The sequence below is a fragment of the Gymnodraco acuticeps genome, unplaced genomic scaffold, assembly GCF_902827175.1.
Source record: "Gymnodraco acuticeps unplaced genomic scaffold, fGymAcu1.1, whole genome shotgun sequence".
Classification (NCBI taxonomy): domain Eukaryota; kingdom Metazoa; phylum Chordata; class Actinopteri; order Perciformes; family Bathydraconidae; genus Gymnodraco; species Gymnodraco acuticeps.
The window spans coordinates 21,214-48,544 of NW_022991110.1; the positions used below are offsets into that span (position 1 = coordinate 21,214).

Here is a 27,331-nt window from a genome sequence, read left to right on the forward strand (position 1 = left end):
ATTCCAACAATCACAGTCTCAATAGTTTTTTTTCCTATCACCCTCAGACCAAAACAAAATATTTGACAGTACAAAGACTGTTTAAACGCATGAACGGCACAGATAGAAAATGGCTCACATACTGTGAAGAGAACCACACATTGTATTGTGGAGTATGTTTAGCATTTGCCAAGCCATCTGAAAACAATCCCTTTGTAAGTGGCATGCAGGACTGGAACCATATCAGTCAGAGAGTAGAGGAACACGAAAGGACCATCATGCATAGAATGTGTGCGGAGGCCTACTTTTTGAGGGCATCCAAATCAGACATAGCCAGCCTACTACATGGATCACAAGTAGTGGCCCACAGAGATCAAGTGAGGAAGAAACGGCAGGTGTTGGAACGTGTGGTAGATGTAGTCAAGTGCATAGGAAAGAGGACTTGGCTACAGAGGGAAGGAATATGAGGCAGCATACACTCTAGATGATGACAACATTGACCATGGGAATTTTCTAGAGCTCATCATTCTTCTTGGAAAATATGATGTGTGTCTGAAAGAACATCTCACTGAGTGCACAGAAAAAAGTAAGAAGATGCACCAGTCACACTCACAGGCTAAAGGTCGGGGTTCTGCTGGAACATTCCTATCCAAAACAACTGTAAACAACGTCATTTCCACAGTGCAGAGGCTAATTCAGGAGACCATTGCAAAAGAGGTTGCTGAAAGCGGTATGTTTTCTGTACAAATAGATACAACCCAGGACATTACGTCCCATGAGCAGTGTTCTGTGATTCTGAGATACGTCACAGACACTGTCCAGGAAAGGCTTCTGGCAGAGCTCAAATGTGAAGCATCCACTGGCCAATATTTTGTCCAGATGCTGACAGATGTAATGGATCGTTTTGATTTGGATATCAGCAACTGCATCAGTAATGCTACAGATGGTGCATCCAACATGCAGGGTCAATATCGAGGCTTCTCCGCACTCCTGTCATCGTAAGTCCCAAACCATGTACACGTTTGGTGCTATGCACATGTGCTAAACCTCGTTCTGTCTGATACATCTGAAGGGTCCATAGCTAGTGGGTCCCTTTTCTCCCTCATGAATGACATTGCTGTGTTCATTCGCGAGTCATACAAAAGAATGAATGTGTGGGAGCATAAAAGCCAGGACACTCGACACAGACGCCTCTCCCCAATTGGAGAGACACGGTGGTGGGCTAAAGATGTAGCCTTGAAGAAGATCTTTGGCTCATTTGGAAAGCCAGACCAGTCTCTGTACATTGATGTCTTCATGACACTAAGTGCATTTCAAAGTCAGGCCCATTTGAAAAGTGCAGTGCGTGTCGGAGCAAGAGGATTCCTAGAGGCGCTCCTGAGGTGCGAGACGGTGTTGACTGCCCAGCTTTTCCTTCGGATTTTTGAAGTAACAACACCTCTTTCAAAATACTTGCAGACATGTGGACTAGATATCCTGACTGCCCACAGGATAGTTCAGGACGCTCAACATGCACTGATGAACATGACAAGAGATTTCATGACAGTGAAGACAGCTGCTGATACTTTTGTTGAGTGGGCAAATGCAAAACTGGAGGCAGAAGGGACTGTGAGCTTGAGTTGGAAACAACCCTTCCACTGAAGAGGAACAGGAAAAGGAAGATGATGGCTGGCGAAATGGCAAGTGATGAGAGATTGACAGATGCAAACAGGGCTTATGAAGTAGAGGTCCATAACCAGGTCCTGGATACTGTCACAGACAGTATCAAACGACGCTTTATGACCCACGGCACTCTGTATGCTGACTTGGCTGTCCTTGATCCAAGAAACTTTCCCCAAGTGTGTTCAGTAGAAGCTCTGCCTGACTCTACATTTCAAGATCTAAGCAAATGCTTGCTTAGGTTTGACAGCAGGGCAACTGCTGCAAATTTGCAGTCTGAGTTGAAGTGTCTGGCAGCCCCGTGGCCACGGCTTAAAATGTCTGCACTTGAAGAGTACAGAGTAAGAATCTGGTTGTGAGGAAGAAGAGACAGAGGTTTTAAACAAACAGTGCAACTCTTGTAAAGAATGCTCAATATGTTGCTACCAACTTCTGAAACGCTACAACCTCTTCACAGAAGCCTATCAGCTCCTTGGTTTAGGATACAAGTTTCTTCTCACTCTGCCTGTGACACAGGTAGCTTGTGAGAGAAGTTTCTCTGTACTCAAGCACATCAAAAGCCGAATAAGGAGCACACAGTCACAAGAACACCTGGAAGCATTCATGCTTATGTCAACAGAAAAAGACATCCTCATGTCCCTCGACAATGACTTGGTCGTCGACAGAGTTGCAGAAAAAAGCAACTTACTAAAGAAACTGCTGATTCCCCAACATTAGGTTTACAAACCGCCTCAGACAATCTTGTTTATTTCTTTTAGGTGAGAATTATCCCTTAAACTGCAGCCTAATAAACAGCTGATTTGTGTGTGTGTACTGTTATATGATGTCCCATGTGTTAAGACATCTGAGGAGTGTCCTCCCTATTCTCTTTAGGGGAGAATTATCCGTTGAACCGCATAATAAACAGCTGATTTATAATAACTAATAGTACTGTATTATTTTATCTGATCTCTGATCTCCACCACCACCCTTCTACTTTTACTCAAGTACAAGATCTGAGTACTTTTACTCAAGTACAAGACCAGAGTACTTCTACTTTCACTACAAGTACAATATCTGAGTACTTCTACTTTTACTCAAGTACAAGACATGAGTACTTCTACTTTTACTCAAATACCAGATCTGAATACTTTTACCTCTGCTCATGCGTCATAATTACCCCATTTGTTCGGCGGGAAGTGAACTCCCGCAGCGTGAAACTACATTACCCAGAATGCACTGCGCCGGAAGGGTCCAGTCAGAATCTAAACGGCTAACAGAGCAGCTGAGCTTCAGAAAGTCCCGAAAACGCCTCAAAATACCGGAATAACTCAACTCGGTTTACGTTCCACGGGATTGTAAGATTGTTATGAAGCTACCGGACCGGTGAGGCAGGGTTTTAACCGGAACCTCTCCGTGTGAGCCATGGATTCACCGGCTTGTGTCGGTTAGCGTTAGCATGCTAGGCTAAGCTAACGCGTTGCTAAAGGACTTTCAGACTGTTGTTGTTTCAGAGTCCGGTTTATCTCCAGGTATGTTTACACATCACCGGACTGTTCACTTTTATACACCATCATGTTCATGAAAGTCTAATACATCACATCACACTGTATACAAATGATATGAATCACACACACTTTAGCTTTCCATGACATCTGCTCAGAAAACATGAAATAATGACATTTCTCTTCATTATTCCTCCATAGAGGCTGGTAATCAGACTGTCGTGTGTATCCCGACAGGTCATTATGTTATAGACACATTGAACCTGGGCTGGAGGTACATGTAGTCATTAGCTGTTCAATAAACACAATATCCGGGTCTCTTTCATCTCAAAGTAATAATGAACTCAGGTTAGTTGTTGCAATGTAAAGGTGTGATCACTGCATGAAGGGAACACACCTTACTATGCTTTCTTGTTATTTTCATCAACATGTTAATGTAGTTACAGTACTCAGTCACATTGTGAATACACTTGTACTTATAACAGAGTATTTCTACACTCTGGTACTTCTACTTTTACTTAAATACAAGATCTGAGTACTTCTACTTAAATACAAGACCTGAGTACTTCTACTTAAGTAAAAGTGTAAAGTAACGCGTGTCTAGGAAAAGCGCTATAAAAATGGAATGTATTATTTAGCAAGGCAAGTTTATTTATAGAGCACTTTCCAACATAAGGCCATTGAAAGTGCTTCACAGAGATGAAAGACATTAAGAGCATTAAACACATTAGAACCATTACGAAGCAAAGATAATAAAACATGAATAAAAGTTACAGTGAGATATGAATAGTTTCAAAGAAAGGTCTTCAGTCTGGATTTAAAAGTAGTCTTCGTTGCAGCCAGGGCTCTCCACTAACTTTTTTCCCCATCCTCCCGGAACCGTCCCGAAATACAATCTAAGCCGTCCCGAAATTAATGTGGACCGTCCCGAATTTAAAATGTTAGTTTTTCTACGTTATCATGAGTTAAAATCATTCAAAGTGACCTTTAACATAAAACATCATACAAATCACTAGATGATAATTCATCAACCTTTTTATTTGAGTAAATCATTCAATCACAGAAACAAAGGCCAAATATATTTAAACAAACACACACACGAGAAAGTTACTCTAATATTGAAGCCAATCAAGTCCCATCCAATTAACAACACAATCCAACACTGTGTCCTGAAGACAGAACCCAGAGTAACCACTAACAGTCTGTAACACAGTCAGGAGGCCTTTACAAACGGCCCCCTCGCACACAGACGGGAGAGAGATCTCGTCTGGATTGGAAAGCTCGAAAACACATCATAGACGCATGTTGTAGTCTTATTGCATATTAGAAACGGAGTTGGTGAAACTAAAACTGCGATATAATGTGTATGTAGCAATAATACATATGACATATATTTTTTAAATGTCTCCAGTACCGATAAAAAGTCCGATAACGTTGGAGCTTAACGTTACCACTGTCTTTAATAATTCCGGCCCGTTTAATACCGGGGCTCGGTACCCATCCCTACATGGGGAGAGGCAGCATATTGCTAAGGACTAAATACGATGGAGGGTTCTCATCTCAGCCTTATTACCCATAGGGGATGAAGAGGAGTAAGTGAATAAAGAGGCCGGCGCTCCAGGGTCTGGTTCTGCTGTGCGTTGTTGTGATGTAACGGTAAAACATTTCAGAATTCCTCCACGGGATGCCATTGTACATCACTCAACCCGCGAAATACACACACTCAGTCCATAGCTAGACCCGCAAATTTGCTGGCCAGGAATTTGCGGGCACAGCTGTAGCTACGTGTGTGTGTGTGTGTGTGTGTGTGTATTTTGCGGGTTGCTAAATGTTTTGTGCGTGTGTGTTTATGTTGACAAGGAGGTTTAATAACTGTGTGCTACACAAAATGTGCAGTCGGTTTCATTTTCATCGCCGTTTGTAGTAGAGTTAGCAGGGTATTTTTATTTTAACTCTCGTCCCAAATTCGTCCCAAAATGATTTGTTATCCTCCCTGAGACTATATTTTTCGACGACGGGACGTCCTTAAGCTCGAGCCCTGGTTGCAGCGGACCTGCAGGTTTCTGGGAGTTAGTTCCAGATGTTTGGAGTTTAATAATCAATCAATGTTTATTTATATATACCATATATACCACAAATGTTACATTTGTCTCAGTGGACTTCACAGTTTGTACAGAATATCAGTATGACAATACGACACCCTCTGTCCTTAGACCCTCTGTCCTTAGACCCTCTGTCCTTAGACCCTCACATCGTACAAGGAAAAACTTCCGGAGAAAACCCACAGTTTAAAGGGAACATGGGAGAAACCTCAGGGAGAGCAACAGAGGAGGGATCCCTCTCCCAGGACGGACAGACGTGCAATAGATGCCGTGTGTAAATCCAAAAGATAATACATTTGCAACATAGGTAGTCCAAATGTTTGGAAATGCATGTGTGTATAATAGGAAGATGAATCCACGAGGATGTCAACGATCCTGTGAGAGCCATCAGGGAAGTAGTATGATGAGAGTCAGGCAGGACCGCAGAGACAGGTTCAGCCACGACTCGAAGTCCAGGACTCAGATCCACGACTCAAGATCCAGGGCTCGCGATCCAGGACAGAGGAGCGCAGGATCATCCATGACTCCGGATCCCGGCGTATATAGACACCAAAAAGAAAGACATTTGGGGAAGCTGGGTTAATGGGAACATGAGAGTACACAGGTATAGACAGAGAAGGAAGAAGTAAGATGTCCCCCGACAAACTAAGCCTATATCAGCAAAACTAGGGGCTGGATCTAATCAGCCCTAACTATAAGCTTTATCAAAAAGGAAGGTCTTAAGCGCACTCTTAAAAACGGATAGGGTGTCTGCCGCCCGAACACAAACTGGAATCTGATTCCACAAATGTGGAGCTTGATAAGAAAAGGCTCTGGCTCCCATTGTACTTTTAGAGACTCTAGGAACAACCAACAACCCTGCATTCTTGGAACGCAATGCCCTAGTAGGACAGTAGGGTATAATGAGTTCTTTAAGGTAAGATGGCACCTGCCCATTAAGGGCTTTGTAGGCGAGAAGAAGAATTTTAAATTCTATCCTGTGTTCTATAGGGAGCCAGTGTAAGGCAGCCAGAACAGGTGTAATGTGGTCCCTTTTCCTAACTCTGGTTAGTACACGAGCCGCAGCATTTTGAATCAGCTGAAGCCACTTGACTGACTTCTTGGTACACCCTGATAATAAAGAGTTACAATAATCCAGCCTTGAAGTAACAAATGCATGGACTAGTTTCTCTGCATCGTTTTGAGGCAAGATATGCCTGATCTTTGCAATGTTACGTAGATGGAAGTAGGCGGTCCTTGAAATTGATTTTATGTGGGCGTTAAAGGATAAATCCTGATCAAATATAACACCAAGATTCCTTACAGTCTCACTGGAGGCCAAATTAATGCCATCCATAGTTAGTATATCTTTAGATAATTTGTTTCGTAGATTCTTCGGGCCAAGTACAATAACTTCAGTTTTGGTCGTGTTTAACATCAAAAAGTTTAAGGTCATCCACGTTTTTAAGTCCTTAAGGCAGTCTTGAATTGTATTTAGATGATTAATTTCATCAGGCTTGATTGATAAATATAGTTGAGTATCATCCGCATAACAATGAAAGTTTACAGAATGATTCCTTATAATATTGCCTAACGGAAGCATATATAATGTGAACAGTAGTGCTGTAGCGAAGCGTCGACTTCAAAATATCGTCGACGACATATTTCCGCGTCGACGCGTCGCTACACACACGTGGGTCACCCAAAGCAACAAGCAGTTCGCAATCGCACTTCTAACACAATGGAGACTGAAACGGCTACCACCTCCTCTTCACAGGATTGCGCACGAAGCCCCCAAACGAAAACATCTCGCCCTAGGTCTTCAAAAGCATGGGAATATTTTAAAGTTAGTCCAAAACGCAAAGATATTTATATATGTATATCTCACTGAGACTGCTGCTTAGCCTAGCAGAAGCAGCAGCTAGCTGTGGTGGCTACCATTAGCAGCTAGCATTTGCTCTCCGATTTTTTACATAAAATGGAATTATGGATTATAAATTCAATCTTTTTTATACATAGACGTTAAAAACCTATGGATTAACCGATTCAGCCGCGTTTTTTCTCATTTTATTGCCATTGAACACGTCTTTTGATCAGATTGACAGCTACGGTGGTGAGACGATCTCCCTAGAAGCTCTGTGAAGGTACGTGTTGTGATGACTGTATTTGCTTCCCCTGTCGCGAGTCCGGATCACTCAGTGATGATACTATATACCTACATAATCTATGGAGTCTCAGCTTTAATCGGATATATTGTATGTGCAGCTACGATAAGTAATAAGGGTACTTTTATCTTGAGTTCTGTGCCAATGTCCGTTAGCATTTTTCGCTCAGGGGTCATTTAGATGCTTCTTATGAGACTTGTGTTTTGTTTTGGTAAACATGGTTTGTATCGGCAGTTAGCTGAGATTATTTCCGTTAATCTGGTATAACACATTAATAGGTTCTTAAATATTAAGATCCCCTGAGACACAGTATCGTGAAAAAAAAATTGTTTACATTACGTTTTTTATGAATTGAACAACAGAAAAATAATCGTTAGATTAGTCGACTAATCGATCAAATAATCGCCCGATTAATCGGTTTTCAAAATAATCGTTTCCCCCCAGCACTAGTGAACAGAATGGGTCCGAGCACTGAGCCCTGTGGCACTCCATGGATAACTTTGGTTTGCGTGGAAGATTCATCATTGATACGTACAAAGTGACAGCGTTCAGATAGATAGGACCTAAAGCAGTTCCCTTTATGCCAAATAATGGCGCATTCCCACTACAGCGCGGTTTAAGCGTGCCGTGCACGGCCCGTTTTTGGTTGCGTTTCCACTTGGCATAGTACCGGCTAGCGGGTACTATTTGGTGAGACCTGTAAAGACACCATTACAGTAGTCCAGTCTACTGAAGATAAAAGCATGGACAGGTTTCTCCATTAAGTTTACTAAGTACCAGATCTCCTCCTCCTCCTCCTCCAGATCAGGATGACCCTCGCCCCGAAGGAGCTGTCCAACCTGCTGAGCATCATCTCTGAGGAGGCGTGCACCAACACCTTTGAGAGTCTCTCCACGCACTTCCACCACTACTTTGGGAAGGCGGAGCACTTCAGGGTGGGCTCGGTGCTGGTGATGCTCCTGCAGCAGCCCGACCTGCTGCCCTCCTCCCCCCAGAGGCTCACTGCGCTCTACCTGCTGTGGGAGATGTACCGCACCGAGCCGCTGGCCGCCAACCCCTTCGCTGCCGTGTTCGCTCACCTGCTGAACCCCTCGCCTGCAGCGGGGGAGGAGCCCGAGAAGCTGCTCTCAGGTGGGTCGATCATACTGCGGGGTAAAACAGATCTGTTATCACTGTCTTGATTTAAGTCCAATTTCTAGCTTTAAGTCCACTTCGTGTGTGTTGGAGGAGGCGCTCTGTGAGGAAGTCTGAAGGAAGGGGCCGATTTCTTTCGGTTGTGTACTTTCAAATTCTAGCGCTCTCGAGCTGCTTTCTCCAAAATTACCTACCCCACCTTTAACATTGGTGTAATTGGTGTAAAATCAATATCTTAATTTAAGTCCAACTTCTAGATTTTCTAAAACCACTTCAATAATAATAATAATACGTGTTATATATATATATATATATATATATATTCTCAAAGCATTTATTGCTAAGAAGGTTTACAAATATGAGGAATTTACCTTTGTGTATTTGGTGCATACATAAACACAGTTAAAGATCAATTGTAAGATAAATGACCCAGAAATAAAGCTATTTATATAATCTATTATAACATTCAGTAAAATATGACAAATATTCGGTCAAATTAAATATGTGCAGTATTGGTATGAAAGGTGGAAATCAGTGCAGACAATTAAAAGATGTAGCTTTGTGTACTCGAGTACAAGTACCTCAAAATGATACTGCAGTGCATGGTTGCATAGTGGAGGCTGTGTTATACGATGTGAGGAGGCTGTGGCTCAGTGGGAGTGTGTGTTTATCTTCAGATCAGGAGATACCTGGTTCAATCCCACTGCAGTCAGCATGTCGTTGTGTCCCTGGGTGAAACCCATCGCTCCTGCGGGGATTGTCTAAAGTACTGAATTGTACAAGAGACATGTGACACAGTTTATTCTTCTGTTCCACTAACCCTCAGAGGTACATTTCGTACTTAAAGTAAAGGAGGGCTTAGCGAAACATGAGAAATGTTATCCTTCTTCAGATGAGATGGAGCTTTATTAATCCCATGGGGAGATTCAGGAGTTTAAACGGCAACAGGGTGAGAGTGAAGAAACGCACAGATTAGAGATTAATATAATTTAAGGCGAGACACGGCAGGCAAAAACATCGTTTTTCAAGTACTGGTCAATTTTGAGATTTTGTGCTATTTTGATTCCATAACATGTTTTCTTTCAGGCTTTTGGAAGGAAAACGTACAAAATACACATTTAAGTGTTTATTTGACTATAGTTTGTCTATTTGCGTCTGTAGATTTCTCCTAAATTCACCAAAAGTTAGCATTCTAACGTAACATAAAGTACCGCGACCGCTGTGTGCACCATGTCAACAGAGGTATCGCTGGAAAGCTCCGTCTCTCCTGCACAATCTCATCGGATCCAAATATGGTCATTTCCTTTGTATCAGCAACCAATCGTGAAAGCACAAAGGGGTCTTAAACCAAGAAACGAAATCTCATTGGCTGGTGTCAATTTCTGACGACGTGATTCGTTCAGATGCGTCACGTGGTGTGCTAAAACACTTCCTGGTTAGCTTTCCGCTAGAAATTGAAATCTCAAAATGCCAAAAGAACGGCGAAAAAAAACGTTCAGAGAAGACGACAACAATTGTCACTTGCACGAAGCAAGGTTATACAAAAAAACACAAATGACCCTGACCATGAAATACCTTCACGGAGTGCGTCGATGCGCAAGCTGTCATCCAAAGAACAGGAGGGTTTAGCTAGCGCCTCACTGCAATCTTTAAAGGTCCTTTTCTCAAAATGAGTTTTTTCTCCTACTCTAAGTTCGACATTTCAACTTCAGTAGCACGTAAATTCACCAAACCTTCCAGTTATATTCCTATCAATATTATGAAGGCTTTTACAGAAGGGTTTGTTCATATATCATTCATAGCCTGAATTATACAACATTGTATACCTAAAAACATGGAGAAAATTGATATTTTAGGGCTGTTGACAGTATTTTCTGATTTATGGAGTGATAAAAAGAGATATCCAATATCCCTTCTGTAAAAGCCTTAGATACTAATATGACTACAAAATGAAACAAGAATTTTGAATCTGGCTATATCCAAAATTCAGATTTCGATTCCTGAAATGTGTTAAAATATGTGCATATTTAATGAGATAATGGGTAATTTGCATATTTAAACATGCTATTTCAGAAACTTGTAATACAAAAAACAATTGCCTTATTGTAAGTAATTAACTGGAGACATTTCTAGCTGATAAGTTAAAAAAATTACCCTATTCACCTGGGGTGTCTCGCCTTAAGATAACATTCTAATGATAAACAGTAACTTCAAAATAGGAAATGAATTAAATGAACATATATTCATATTTGGGTCATGTATACACATTGGAATATTATCATATTATCCACCGATAAATAACGAGGATGGGTTCAAAGGTGTGTGTCCGTCCATTTAAGGAGGGTCTCACTGGTCTCAGGGGGTTTCTGTCTTATCATAATGGTTTATTACTGTAATGGTCTTTATATTATTATTGTTTTGTCATCTTGTTTTTGTATATAGCACCTGCGTCTGTACTCTGTATTTTCTCCTGTTATGTGTTATTGTGTGGGAAAAACCAATACATGAAGAGGGTTTGATCCTCCAGTTCTCTAACTGTCTCATATCTCTGATGCCCCCCCCCCAGGCTTCCTGCCTCCCATCACTCAGCCGGAGAAGTTCTTCCTGTCTCAGCTGATGCTCGCCCCCCCCAGGGATCTGTTCAAGAAGACCCCCCGCCAGGTGTCCTGCATGGACGTGGGCAACATGCCGCAGGCCATCGACATCAGCGGCCTGCAGCTGGCTCTAGCAGGTGTGTGTGTGTTAGGGCTGCACGGTATTGAAAAAAACTGACATCGCGATTTTTTTTCTTTCCCCTGCGTTTTTTTTAACCTGTTAAGCTCCAAAGTCCCGGCGGGTACTTTACTTTTTTTTTTCACGACACTGTATCTCAGGGGATCTTAATATTTAAGAACCTATTAATGTGTTATACCAGATTAACGGAAATAATCTCAGCTAACCGACGATACAAACCATTTTTACCAAAACAAAACACACGTCTAAATGACCCCTGAGCGAAAAATGCTAACGCACTTTGGCACAGAACTCAAGATAAAAGTACCCTTATTACTTATCGTAGCTGCACTTACAAGATATCCGATTAAAGCTGAGGTTCCACAGATTATTTAGGTATATAGTATCATCACTGAGTGATCTGAACTCAGACAGGGGAAGCAAACACAGACATCACAACACGTACCTTTACGGAGCTTCTAGGGGAGATGTCTCACCGTAGCTGTCAATCTGATCAAAAGCTGAATCGGTTAATCCATAGGTTTTTAACGTCTCTGTATAAAAAAAAACGATTTAATTTATAATCCATAATTCCATTTTTATGTTAAAATCGCAGAGCAAAAGTTAGCTGCTAATGGTAGCCACTAATTCTGTCCCGAATACCATTTTTCGGGCTCCGGATATTCGGTAGTAATCAGCAGCGAATATTCGGTGCGGAGAGATTTTTGTTTTTTCAGCGCCCGGGGACCAAATCCGGTTCCAAATTCCGTCTATAACGTTTTACAACCTGAAGATACAAAACACATATTTCTGTTATAACAATAATACTTTTAATAACATAGCCGTAACAGTCGGCCTAACAGTGTAACACTGGTTACCGATACAGTAAACAGTATTTAAATAAATGAAGAACGAAAAATAAATGAACGAACTGTATGCCAATAATTGCCTTAGCCCCAGATGTTCCACATTGCTCCTATTATTTTCACTATTCGGATAAAATTGAAAAACTAATATAAAAAAACAATTTGCTTGCTTGCAACTATTTTCCAAGCAAAGTAAGTGCAGGTTTTTATCATGTGTAACGTTACTGTTTAAACGGCGGAGGAACCAGCACCTTACCGTGGTAGAGAGGTTTGTTTACTCACAAGTCCCCGGTTAGGTGCTTCGTTGTTGGAGTTTACCCCAGTGGACGAGAGGGTCGCCTCCCTACGCCTGCGGGTTATGGGGGGGAAAACTCTGACTGTTGTGTGTGCTTATGCACCCAACAGCAGTTCAGAGTATACGGCCTTCTTGGAGACCCTGGAAAGAGTCCTGTATGGGGCTCCTGAAGGGGACTCTTTAATCTTGCTGGGAGACTTAAACGCACATGTGGGCAATGATGGAGACACTTGGAGGGGCGTGATTGGGAGGAACGGCCCCCCCTGATCTGAACCGGAGTGGTGCTTTGTTACTGGACTTCTGTGCTAGTCATGGATTGGCCATAACAAACACCATGTTCGAACATAAGGATGCTCATAAGTGTACGTGGTACCAGAGCACCCTAGGCAGAAGGTCCATGATCGATTTCGTTATCGTATCATCGGACCTGAGGCCGTATGTTTTGGACACTCGGGTAAAGAGAGGGGCGGAGTTGTCAACTGATCACCATCTGGTGGTGAGTTGGGTCGAGTGGCGGGGGAAGCCTCTGGATAGACCTGGTAAGCCCAAACGTGTAGTTCGGGTGAACTGGGAACGTCTGGAGGAGGCCCAAGTTCAGGAGGCCTTCAACTCACACCTCCGGCGGAGCTTTTCGGGCATTCCTGTGGAGGTTGGGGGACATTGAACCAGAGTGGTCGGTGTTCAAAGCCTCTATTGCCGAAGCCGCGGCGGGGAGCTGTGGTCTCAGGTCCTAGGTGCCTCAAGGGGCGGTAACCCTCGAACCTCCTGGTGGACACCGGTGGTCAGGGAAGCCGTCCGACTGAAGAAGGAGGCCTTCAGGGATTTGTTATCCCGGGGGACTCCCGAGGCAGTTGCAAGGTACCGACAGGCCCGAAGGGCAGCAGCCTCATCCGTGGCCGAGGCAAAGCAGCGGGTGTGGGAGAAGTTCGGAGAAGACATGGAGAAGGACTTTCGGGCGGCACCAAAGTTGTTCTGGAAAACTGTCCGACACCTCAGGAGGGGGAAGCAGGGAACCATCCAAGCTGTGTACAGTAAGGATGGGACGTTGTTGACCTCAACTGATGGAGTGTTAGGGCGTTGGAAGGAACACTTTGAGGAACTCCTGAACCCGACAACTCCGCCCTCTATGTTAGAGGCAGAGCTGGAGTATGACGGGGGATCAACACCAATCTCCCGGGGGGAGGTCACTGAGGGTCGTCAAACAACTCCACAGTGGCAAAGCCCCGGGGGTGGATGAGATCCGCCCGGAAATGCTGAAGGCTCTGGGTGTTGAGGGACTGTCATGGTTGACACGTCTCATCAACGTTGCGTGGAAGTCGGAAACAGTACCGAAGGAGTGGCAGACCGGGGTGGTGGTTCCCCTTTTTAAAAAGGGGGATCAGAGGGTGTGTGCCAATTACAGAGGCATCACACTACTCAGCCTCCCCGGGAAAGTTTACTCTAAGGTACTCGAAAGGAGGGTCAGGCCGATTGTCGAACCTCAGATTGAGGAGGAACAATGCGGATTCCGTCCTGGTCGTGGAACGACGGATCAGCTTTTTACTCTCGCAAGGATCCTGGAGGGGGCCTGGGAGTACGCTTATCCGGTCTACATGTGTTTTGTAGACTTGGAGAAGGCGTATGACCGAGTTCCCAGGGAGTTACTGTGGGAGGTGCTGCGGGAGTATGGGATGAGGGGGTCTCTACTCAGGGCCATCCAATCTCTGTACTCCCAAAGCGAGAGCTGTGTCCGGGTCCTCGGCAGTAAGTCGGACACATTTCCGGTGAGGGTTGGCCTCCGCCAGGGCTGCGCTTTGTCACCAATCCTGTTTGTAATATACATGGATCGGATTTCGAGGCGTAGTCGTGGGGGAGGGGGTCTGCAGTTCGGTGGACTAAGGATTGCACCACTGCTTTTTGCAGATGATGTGGTTCTAATGGCTTCATCGGTCTGCGACCTTCAGCACTCACTGGATCGGTTCGCAACCGAGTGTGAAGCGGCTGGGATGAGGATCAGCACCTCCAAATCTGAGGCCATGGTTCTCAGCAGGAAACCGATGGACTGTCCACTTCAAGTAGGGAATGAGTCCTTACCCCAAGTGAAGGAGTTCAAGTATCTCGGGGTCTTGTTCTCGAGTGAGGGAACAATGGAGCGTGAGATGGGCCGGAGAATCGGAGCAGCGGGAGCGGTACTGCAGTCGCTTTACCGCACCGTTGTGACGAAAAGGGAGCTGAGCCAGAAGGCAAAGCTCTCTGTCTACCGGGCCATTTTCGTTCCTACCCTCACCTATGGTCATGAAGGATGGGTCATGACCGAAAGAACGAGATCGCGGATACAAGCGGCCGAGATGGGTTTTCTCCGCAGGGTGGCTGGTGTCTCCCTTAGGGATAAGGTGAGAAGTTCGGTCATCAGGGAGGGACTCGGAGTTGAGCCGCTCCTCCTTCGCGTCGAAAAGGAGCCAGTTGAGGTGGTTCGGGCACCTAGTTAGGATGCCACCTGGGCGCCCTCCCTAGGGAGGTGTTCCAGGCACGTCCAGCTGGGAAGAGACCAAGGGGTAGACCTAGGACCAGGTGGAGGGATTATATCTCTTCGCTGGCCTGGGAGCGCCTTGGGATCCCCCAGTCAGAGCTGGTTGATGTCGCCAGGGAAAAGAAAGTTTGGGGCTCTCTGCTGGAACTGCTACCCCCGCGACCCGACCACGGATAAGCGGGAGAGGATGGATGGATGGATAAAGCAGCTTCATCAGGACAACTTGACAACAGCTAAGCTAAGCTAGGCTAGTACTTACAGCATCCGGTGACTTTTCAGAGTTGTTGTGCCACCGGCCAGTTTCACGTCGCATATTTGGCACACTGCCTTCTTCTTACCGTCATCCAATTTAAAATGGTCCCACACAGCTGAAGTCTTCGGCATTTTGTGTTCAGGTGTGTGAAACGAGGTGAAGCGAGGTGAAGCGTGCCGTTTGCGTTTGTGACTGAGTGAACGCGATGGAGCACAGGCTGAGATTGTATAGATTTCCGCATTTTAACAGTGCAATTCAAAAGTATAAATATAGTATAAGAATATGGCAATTCGCCTTTATTGATAGCATACATTTAGGGGGAAAAAAATATTTTTTGGAAAAAAAACGAATATCCGAATAATGAAATTTAAAACCCGAATAGTTGGCCAACGAACGAATAGTCGAATATTCGGGAACAGCCCTAGTAGACACCAGAGTGGCTGCTGCTTCCGGTCTTGGCTATGCGGCAGTCTAACACACACACATTACCAAATAAGGAGTGAGAGTGACGCGTAGCCAAAACCGGAAGCTGCATACACTCTGGTGGCTACCATTAGCAGCTAACTTTTGTGCTCCGATTTTTACATAACAATGGAATTATGGATTATAAACAATTGCTTCAAAGCCACAGATACATTATCAACCTATGGATCAACCGATTCAGCCGCGTTTTTTCTCGTTTTAATGCCATTGAACACGTCTTTTGATCAGATTGACAGCTACGGTGAGACGATCTCCCGTAAAAGCTCCGTAAAGGTACGTGTTGTGATGTCTGTGTTTGCTTCCCCTGTTGCGAGATCGGATCGCTTAGATACTATACTTAAATAATCTGTGGAGTCTCAGTTTTAATCGGATATATTGTATGTATTTTCGGGACCCCCTTGAAAACGAGATGGTGCATCTCAAGGGGTTTATCCCAATCAATAACAATTTCTATATGTGCAGTTTAGATAAGTAATAAGGGTATCTTTATTTTGAATTCTGTGCTAAAGTGCGTTAGCATTTTTTTTTTTTTAAATGAATAAAACCGCACGTCCCTGCGGTGTGAATACCGCGCATGCGCATATCACGGTTATCACCATGACACGGTATATCGTTCAGCCCTAGTGTGTGTGCGCAGGTCAGAAACTGTGTGTGCAGGTCAGAAACTCTGTGTGTGCAGGTCAGAAACTGTGTGCGCAGGTCAGAAACTGTGTGCGCAGGTCAGAAACTGTGTGCGCAGGTCAGAAACTGTGCGCAGGTCAGAAACTGTGTGTGCAGGTCAGAAACTCTGTGCGCAGGTCAGAAACTGTGTGCGCAGGTCAGAAACTGTGTGCGCAGGTCAGAAACTGTGTGCGCAGGTCAGAAACTGTGTGCGCAGGTCAGAAACTGTGTGCGCAGGTCAGAAACTGTGTGCGCAGGTCAGAAACTGTGTGCGCAGCTCAGAAACTGTGTGCGCAGCTCAGAAACTGTGTGCGCAGGTCAGAAACTGTGTGTGCAGGTCAGAAACTGTGTGTGCAGGTCAGAAACTGTGTGCGCAGGTCAGAAACTGCGTGCGCAGGTCAGAAACTGCGTGCGCAGGTCAGAAACTGCGTGCGCAGGTCAGAAACTGCGTGCGCAGGTCAGAAACTGCGTGCGCAGGTCAGAAACTGCGTGCGCAGGTCAGAAACTGCGTGCGCAGGTCAGAAACTGTGTGCGCAGGTCAGAAACTGTGTTTTATTTACTTGTTTAAAAATAAATGTGTCTTTAGGGTGACTTACACAATCTGTCCAGGGACTCCAGAGATGTTGATGAATGTCCCTGTTGAAGTGAATGAATAAATAGAATGTGCTGTTTCCCTTCAGTTTGGGGAGCCAGAATGTGTGGTGATAACCCTGACCCGTCCTCCGTGTTCCTCAGAGCGTCAGTCGGAGCTTCCCACTCAGAGTAAAGCCAGCTTCCCGAGCCTCCTGAACGACCCCGACCCCGACTCCTCCAACTCGGGCTTCGACAGCTCCGTGGCCAATCAGATCATCGAGTCTCTGGTGACCGGGCCCCGCCCCCCCCTGGAGAGTGAGTGATTCAAGTCTTTGTCATCATATGCTCATTAGCTACAGTGTAGTTATGGCAATGAAAAACTGAAGTAACAGCTGAGAGAGAGGGATATGAGGCTAGAATGATCTGTTTGGTATTTTGAGCAAAACACTTCAGAGACATGTTTTTTATTTATCTGTATATATCTGAGAGCTATAATATATGTCAAAAAATAGCATGATAGGAGACCTTTAAAATCTCCATAGACGTACACATTTCCTCTGTTGCTGCTTCATCATATTCTCTCTCTTCCTCTTCCTCCTCAGGTCACTAACAAAGCTTTAATGCCATTAAAAAAAAATAGCAGTATTCACCTTGAAATAAATTGGAAAAAAATATATAAAAAGCAGTCCAGTACCTCATCATATTCTCTCTCTCCCCCCCCCTCACACAGTCAGCTCTTTAGTAACAGGGCTGAAATAGAGGGGGGTCAGGCTTAGGAGCCCTTTAAAATCTCCTTATTCTCTCTCTTCTCCTCAGGTCACTTCCGGCCAGAGTTCATCCGGCCGCCCCCCCCTCTGCACGTGTGCGAGGACGAGCTGGCCTGGCTGAACCCCACGGAGCCAGACCACAGCGTCCAATGGGATCGCTCCATGTGTGTGAAGAACAGCACCGGGCTGGAGATCAAACGCATCATGGCCAAAGCCTTCAAGAGCCCGCTGTCCGCCCAGCAACAGGCCCAGGTACTAACACTCATATAATCTATAGGGGTCCCAAACACTCGCATATCATCTATAGGGGTCCCAAACACTCATATCATCTATAGGGGTCCCAAACACTCATATCATCTATAGGGGTCCCAAACACTCAGATATCATCTATAGGGGTCCCAAACACTCAGATATCATCTATAGGGGTCCCAAACACTCAGACATCATCTATAGGGGTCGCAAACACTCACATATCATCTATAGGGGTCCCAAACACTCACATATCATCTATAGGGGTCCCAAACACTCACATATCATCTATAGGGGTCGCAAACACTCACATATCATCTATAGGGGTCCCAAACATTCACATATCATCTATAGGGGTCCCAAACACTCACATATCATCTATAGGGGTCCCAAACACTCACATCATCTATAGGGGTCCCAAACACTCAGATATCATCTATAGGGGTCCCAAACACTCAGATATCATCTATAGGGGTCCCAAACACTCACATATCATCTTTAGGGGTCCCAAACACTCACATGTCATCTATAGGGGTCCCAAACACTCACATATCATCTATAGGGGTCCCAAACACTCACATCATCTATAGGGGTCCCAAACACTCAGATATCATCTATAGGGGTCCCAAACACTCACATCATCTATAGGGGTCCCAAACACTCAGATATCATCTATAGGGGTCGCAAACACTCAGATATCATCTATAGGGGTCCCAAACATTCACATATCATCTATAGGGGTCCCAAACACTCACATATCATCTATAGGGGTCCCAAACACTCACATCATCTATAGGGGTCCCAAACACTCAGATATCATCTATAGGGGTCCCAAACACTCAGATATCATCTATAGGGGTCCCAAACACTCACATGTCATCTATAGGGGTCCCAAACACTCACATATCATCTATAGGGGTCCCAAACACTCACATCATCTATAGGGGTCCCAAACACTCAGATATCATCTATAGGGGTCCCAAACACTCACATCATCTATAGGGGTCCCAAACACTCAGATATCATCTATAGGGGTCCCAACCACTCACATATCATCTATAGGGGTCCCAAACATTCACATATCATCTATAGGGGTCCCAAACACTCACATATCATCTATAGGGGTCCCAACCACTCACATATCATCTATAGGGGTCCCAAACACTCACATATCATCTATAGGGGTCCCAAACACTCACATATCATCTATAGGGGTCGCAAACACTCACATATCATCTATAGGGGTCGCAAACACTCACATATCATCTATAGGGGTCCCAAACACTCACATATGATCTATAGGGGTCCCAAACACTCACATATCATCTATAGGGGTCCCAAACACTCACATATCATCTATAGGGGTCCCAAACATTCACATATCATCTATAGGGGTCCCAAACACTCACATATCATCTATAGGGGTCCCAAACACTCACATCATCTATAGGGGTCCCAAACACTCAGATATCATCTATAGGGGTCCCAAACACTCAGATATCATCTATAGGGGTCCCAAACACTCACATATCATCTATAGGGGTCCCAAACACTCACATATCATCTATAGGGGTCCCAAACACTCAGATATCATCTATAGGGGTCCCAAACACTCACATATCATCTATAGGGGTCCCAAACATTCACATATCATCTATAGGGGTCCCAAACACTCACATATCATCTATAGGGGTCCCAAACACTCACATCATCTATAGGGGTCCCAAACATTCACATATCATCTATAGGGGTCCCAAACACTCACATATCATCTATAGGGTCCCAAACACTCACATCATCTATAGGGGTCCCAAACACTCAGATATCATCTATAGGGGTCTCAACACTCACATATCATCTATAGGGGTCCCAAACATTCACATATCATCTATAGGGGTCCCAAACATTCACATATCATCTATAGGGGTCCCAAACACTCAGATATCATCTATAGGGATCCCAAACACTCAGATATCATCTATAGGGGTCCCAAACATTCACATATCATCTATAGGGGTCCCAAACACTCACATATCATCTATAGGGGTCGCAAACACTCACATATCATCTATAGGGGTCCCAAACACTCACATATCATCTATAGGGGTCGCAAACACTCACATATCATCTATAGGGGTCCCAAACACTCACATATCATCTATAGGGGTCCCAAACACTCACATATCATCTATAGGGGTCCCAACCACTCGCATATCATCTATAGGGGTCCCAAACACTCGCATATCATCTATAGGGGTCCCAACCACTCGCATATCATCTATAGGTGTCCCAACCACTCACATATCATCTATAGGGGTCCCAAACACTCACATATCATCTATAGGGGTCCCAAACACTCACATATCATCTATAGGGGTCCCAACCACTCACATATCATCTATAGGGGTCCCAAACACTCACATATCATCTATAGGTGTCCCAACCACTCACATATCATCTATAGGGGTCCCAAACACTCACATATCATCTATAGGGGTCCCAAACACTCACATATCATCTATAGGGGTCCCAACCACTCACATATCATCTATAGGGGTCCCAAACACTCAAATCATCTATTGGGGTCCCAAACACTGTGATGTTCCATGTTGTTGTTTGTTTCTCTTGTGTTGTTGTTTGTCTGTTGACGTTACACATGGAGCTGCTGTGATGTTCCATGTTGTTGTTTGTTTCTCATGTGTGTTGATGTTTATCTGTTGATGTTCTACATGGAGCTGCTGGGATGTTCCATGTTGTTGTTTGTTTCTCATGTGTTGATGTTTGTCTGTTGTTGTTCCACATGGAGCTGCTGTGATGTTCCATGTTGTTGTTTGTTTCTCATGTGTTGTTGTTTATCTGTTGATGTTCCACATGGAGCTGCTGGGATGTTCCATGTTGTTGTTTGTTTCTCATGTGTTGTTGTTTGTCTGTTGATGTTCCACATGGAGCTGCTGGGATGCAAGGAGCATTTGTAATCTGTAGTCGCCGCATTAAACCACTTGGAAGCTGAGGAAACCCCAGTTTCAGAGGCTCCTTGCAGATCATAACATGCACTGATTCTTAATGTTTGATGTGATTGGTGAAAACCCCAGAATCTGTGTTTACCTCCAGTCACATGACAGCGAGTGTTTGCACCAGATGTGTTTCTCATCTATACATCCTGTGTGTGTGTGTGTGTGTGTAGCTGCTGGCGGAGCTGGAGAAGGACCTGAAGCTGGTGTACCACATTGGTCTGTCCCCCTCCAAGCTGCCGGACCTGGTGGAGAACAACCCTCTGGTGGCCATCGAGATGCTGCTGAAGCTCATGCAGAGCTCTCAGATCACTGAGTACTTCTCTGTGCTCGTCAACATGGACATGTCCCTGCACAGCATGGAGGTCGTCAACAGGTACTAATACACACATATATTGAGGTACATGGACATGTCCCTGCACAGCATGGAGGTCGTCAACAGGTACTAATACACACATATATTGAGGTACATGGACATGTCCCTGCACAGCATGGAGGTCGTCAACAGGTACTAATACACACATATATTGAGGTACATGGACATGTCCCTGCACAGCATGGAGGTTGTCAACAGGTACTAATACACACATATATTGAGGTACATGGACATGTCCCTGCACAGCATGGAGGTCGTCAACAGGTACTAATACACACATATATTGAGGTACATGGACATGTCCCTGCACAGCATGGAGGTCGTTAACAGGTACTAATACACACATATATTGAGGTACATGGACATGTCCCTGCACAGCATGGAGGTCGTCAACAGGTACTAATACACACATATATTGAGGTACATGGACATGTCCCTGCACAGCATGGAGGTCGTCAACAGGTACTAATACACACCTATATTGAGGTACATGGACATGTCCCTGCACAGCATGGAGGTCGTCAACAGGTACTAATACACACATATATTGAGGTACATGGACATGTCCCTGCACAGCATGGAGGTTGTCAACAGGTACTAATACACACATATATTGAGGTACATGGACATGTTCCTGCACAGCATGGAGGTCGTCAACAGGTACTAATACACACATATATTGAGGTACATGGACATGTTCCTGCACAGCATGGAGGTCGTCAACAGGTACTAATACACACATATATTGAGGCACATGGACATGTCCCTGCCACAGGCATGGAGGTTGTCAACAGGTACTAATACACACATATATTGAGGTACATGGACCATGTCCCTGCACAGCATGGAGGTTGTCAACAGGTACTAATACACACATATATTGAGGTACATGGACATGTCCCTGCACAGCATGGAGGTCGTCAACAGGTACTAATACACACATATATTGAGGCACATGGACATGTCCCTGCACAGCATGGAGGTTGTCAACAGGTACTAATACACACATATATTGAGGTACATGGACATGTCCCTGCACAGCATGGAGGTCGTCAACAGGTACTAATACACACATATATTGAGGTACATGGACATGTCCCTGCACAGCATGGAGGTCGTCAACAGGTACTAATACACACATATATTGAGGTACATGGACATGTCCCTGCGCAGCATGGAGGTCGTCAACAGGTACTAATACACACATATATTGAGGTACATGGACATGTCCCTGCACAGCATGGAGGTCGTCAACAGGTACTAATACACACATATATTGAGGCACATGGACATGTCCCTGCACAGCATGGAGGTCGTCAACAGGTACTAAGACACACATATACTGAGGTACATGGACATGTCCCTGCACAGCATGGAGGTTGTCAACAGGTACTAATACACACATATACTGAGGTACATGGACATGTCCCTGCACAGCATGGAGGTTGTCAACAGGTACTAATACACACATATATTGAGGTACATGGACATGTCCTTGCACAGCATGGAGGTCGTTAACAGGTACTAATACACACATATATTGAGGTACATGGACATGTCCCCTGCACAGCATGGAGGTCGTTAACAGGTACTAATACACACATATATTGAGGTACATGGACATGTCCCTGCACAGCATGGAGGTCGTCAACAGGTACTAATACACACATATATTGAGGTACATGGACATGTCCCTGCACAGCATGGAGGTCGTCAACAGGTACTAATACACACATATATTGAGGTACATGGACATGTCCTGCACAGCATGGAGGTCGTCAACAGGTACTACTCACACATATATTGAGGTAAATGGACATGTCCCCTGCACAGCATGGAGGTCGTCAAAGGTACTAATTACCACACATATATTGAGGTACCATGGACATGTCCCTGCACAGCATGGAGGTCGTCAACAGGTACTAATACACACATATATTGAGGTACATGGACATGTCCCTGCACAGCATGGAGGTCGTCAACAGGTACTAATATACACACATACTGCTGTACATGTACTAAAACATACTGCAGTACATGTACTAACACATACTGCAGTACAATTACTAAGACATACTGCAGTACAAGTACATGCACCAACACATACTGCAGTATAGGCGTGTGGTGCAGTGGGTTGTGAGTTGGTATTCGGATCAGGAGGTCACAGGTTCAAACCCCACTGCAGTCAGCATGTCGTTGTGTCCCTGAGACCCTTCACCCCAAATTGCTCCTGTGGGGATTGCCCTCAGTATTGAGTATGTAAGTCGCTTTGGATAAAGCGTCTAACAAGTGACATGTAATGTAATGTATAGGGGTGCATACCGGTTCCCGGTATTACGGAAATACCGGTTACTGGCGGCTACGGTATACCATACCAAAATCAGATCCGGTTTTCGATACTTTAAAACATTTTTTTTATAAAAGTGAGGCGTAATTAAACTCGCGCCCAAACCGTCGGAATTACGATATCAATTTCGCCGTGAAACTCCGCAAACGAGTCACTTTAGATTTGCATATGACTGCCAGTCTGAATGGTAGGGTCTGTAGCCACTGCAAGAAGTTTATTTCTGGGAAAGGAGGCAACACCTCCAACCACTGCTGTCTCCTATGGCAACCAAGTACCTTTGTGTTCAGTTCAGCAGGTGATGTCCTACGCCAGGGGTATTCAACTCAAACTCAATGAGGTCCAGTTAGAGAGAATCTCCCCATGCAAAGGTCCGGAACATCAACATGTCTAACTTGCTTTATGAATTAGTGTGATATATATTGAAGTAGATGTAGCTGTATCAACATCTGCATGTAATCAACAACTGACTCCCAATCAAATAAAGAAAGTACAATTCAAAAACAACAATATTTATAGTCAATGAACATTGAACTAAACAGATATACAGTAAATACTGTGGATATGTGTAATGTTCCTCTCGGGCTGCATTTACAAATAAAATAAATAAAATAGCTTTTGAAAATGTGTGCATCTTAAAGTGCTTAATTTTAAATAAATAAAGTGTAGCTTGAGTTTCCCTTTTTCTTTGTTAACCGTTTCACATCATGACTTAACAGTTTCAGACGATAATAGAACATATCAGTCTTTACATCATAACCATTGAACCGTTTAAAAGTGTCTCTTTCCCTCTTGATATTCTGAACAATCTGTGCTGTTGTATTTGCTGTAAAGTGTCTCTACTGTAGGCTATTTTTATTATATGTACAGCACTTTGGCTCGACCAAAAATCGTTTATAAATGTGCTTTATAAATAAAACTTGATTTGATTTATATTGCAGTCCGTCACTCACTTTGTTCTGTTCAGTGCGAGAGCTCGAGCTTGTCCTGCCAGGAGTTTAGATCTGGGCTGAAATGGTGTCAGGGCCATTCTCACACACATGCAGGTGCTCATTGGTTAGCCTCGGTTAGCTCATTGGTTAGCCTCGGTTAGCTCATTGGTTAGCCTCGGTTAGCTCATTGGTTAGCCTCGATTAGCTCATTTGTTAGCCTCGGTTAGCTCATTGGTTAGCCTCGGTTAGCTCATTGGTTAGCCTCGGTTAGCTCATTGGTTAGCCTCGGTTAGCTCATTGGTTAGCCTCGGTTAGCTCATTGGTTAGCCTCGGTTAGCTCATTGGTTAGCCTCGGTTAGCTCATTGGTTAGCCTCGGTTAGCTCATTGGTTAGCCTCGGTTAGCTCATTTGTTAGCCTCGGTTAGCTCATTTGTTAGCCTCGGTTAGCTCATTGGTTAGCCTCGGTTAGCTCATTGGTTAGCCTCGGTTAGCTCATTGGTTAGCCTCGGTTAGCTCATTGGTTAGCCTAGACCGTGGTCCGCCTGTTGCCGACCCCTGCCCCTGTGAAAGGGCCCTTTGGATCCAGAGAGCAGATATGCTCATCTTCTTGAAGAAGAATGCACTGAACTGAGATGGGATTTGTTTTCTTTCATCAGGCAAATGTTGATTTGAATGATGCTATTTGTTGTATGTGCAATGCAGAGATCTCATGATCCTTTGTGTCCTCTGGTCGAATCTCAGGTTGAATATTGATTATACTGGTGCTATTTTCTTTTTGCATTGACAAGATGTACTATTCACGCCTGATGGTTGATATCAATGATATTGCAGAATCTGTTTTCTTCATAGATAACATTGATGTTTTTCATAGTTTGTTCAGTACTAAAAGGTCCAAGTCCCACAATTGAATGTAATATTCATTTGACATGTTCACTACATCATAAAGCGCTTCATGGGAGTAATGGCAGGATGATTCAATTTTTCCCTTATGCAACATGAAAGTATCACGATATGTATCGTTCAGTTGTAACGGTATCGTAAAAAAGTCAACGATATGCAACCCTACTGCAGTACAAGCACCAGCACTGCTGTACAAGTACACATGTTATCATGTGCTTCATATTTAAATCTGATTATTTAGAGTCGTATAAAGTCATGTGACCTGATGTCCTCTCTGTCTCTCCTCAGGTTGACCACGGCTGTGGATCTTCCTCCAGAGTTCATCCACCTCTACATCTCCAACTGCATCTCCACCTGTGAGCAGATCAAGGACAAGTACATGCAGGTAAACAACAACAACAACATGTATTATAAAATAAGGATACAAACAACAACCTCTACTAATTGGGACAGTTAGGTGCCAGCACTCCTTATGCTGCTCCTGCTTTAATGTACTTCATCTCATTAGTGTTCTTGTAGTTGATTTTTTTTAAAAAAACATGTTTATTTTTTCGCCTAGTTTTTTCTCACTAACCCAAAAAACGAAACAAAATAAAGATTGTGGATTTGGTGAATTTGTACATCCCCAGATTCTAATTGTACAGGTCAGATTCACACTAAGAGTTATTATTGAACCCAAATGACTCATAGTTTGTGTTTCTGGTGAAGTATATGTGATGATATGATAATACGTCACCACAGTTGTTGCAGGTAATCAATGAGGTATCGTGTGTTGCAGTCTATAAAGTATATATTCAATGATCCGGGGGTCCTGATAACACCACAGTTGTTGCAGGTAATCGATCAGTAGACGTTGTGTTTCTGGTGAAGTGTATCAATGTTATTTATGCTGAATGTCCCCTCAGAACCGTCTGGTGCGCCTGGTCTGCGTCTTCCTCCAGTCTCTGATCCGGAACAAGATCATCAACGTCCAGGATCTGTTCATCGAGGTGCAGGCCTTCTGCATCGAGTTCAGCCGCATCAGAGAAGCTGCCGGACTGTTCAGGCTGCTGAAGACCCTCGACACCGGAGAGACCCCCGAGAGCAAGCCCGTTAAATAGTGATCTCACAGAGACTGTTCCTGAGACTCAGCACCGCCCCTCCATCAGCTGGGAGTAGAGTTCATTTTGTAAATATTTAGTGACTTTAAACCGGTTCTCTCTCTTTTCCAGAAGTTTAAAACAGGACTCGTTTCACCGTCTCATTTTTTTACCACATCTCTTTTTCTTTGGAAATCTCGCCATGTTGTCTCTGATTAAACAACCGATGTTTAACTGACCCTGTTTGTGCTCTCTTCTTTGGCCCAATCCCAAACCGCCCCCTAGACATTACCCCTACATACTACGGCCCACTCCCAAACCGCCCCCTACACACTACGGCCCACTCCCAAACCGCCCCCTACACACTACCCCTACACACTACGGCCCACTCCCAAACCGCCCCCTACACACTACGGCCCACTCCCAAACCGCCCCCTACACACTACGGCCCACTCCCAAACCGCCCCCTACACACTACGGCCCACTCCCAAACCGCCCCCTACACACTACCCCTACACACTACGGCCCACTCCCAAACCGACCCCTACACACTACGGCCCACTCCCAAACCGCCCCCCTACACACGACGGCCCACTCCCAAACCGCCCCTACACACTACGGCCCACTCCCAAACCGCCCCCTACACACGACGGCCCACTCCCAAACCGCCCCTTACACACGACGGCCCACTCCCAAACCGCCCCCTACACACGACGGCCCACTCCCAAACCGCCCCTTACACACGACGGCCCCTCCCAAACCGCCCCCTACACACGACGGCCCACTCCCAAACCGCCCCCTACACACGACGGCCCACTCC

The 27,331-nt window shown here is 44.7% G+C and overlaps 1 protein-coding gene across 1 annotated transcript; it reads left to right on the forward strand.

Moving 5' to 3' along the window:
- The first annotated feature begins 2,832 nt into the window (after nt 1-2,832).
- cnot11 (CCR4-NOT transcription complex, subunit 11) lies at nt 2,833-26,750 on the forward strand. The gene is made up of 8 exons (XM_034237021.1): nt 2,833-3,149; nt 8,172-8,499; nt 11,069-11,233; nt 17,016-17,168; nt 17,670-17,872; nt 21,054-21,256; nt 25,721-25,817; nt 26,338-26,750. The coding sequence occupies exons 2-8, from the start codon at nt 8,178-8,180 to the stop codon at nt 26,530-26,532; spliced, it is 1,338 nt and encodes a 445-aa protein (XP_034092912.1). The 5' UTR covers nt 2,833-3,149; nt 8,172-8,177; the 3' UTR covers nt 26,533-26,750.
- Nucleotides 26,751-27,331: the final 581 nt, after the last annotated feature.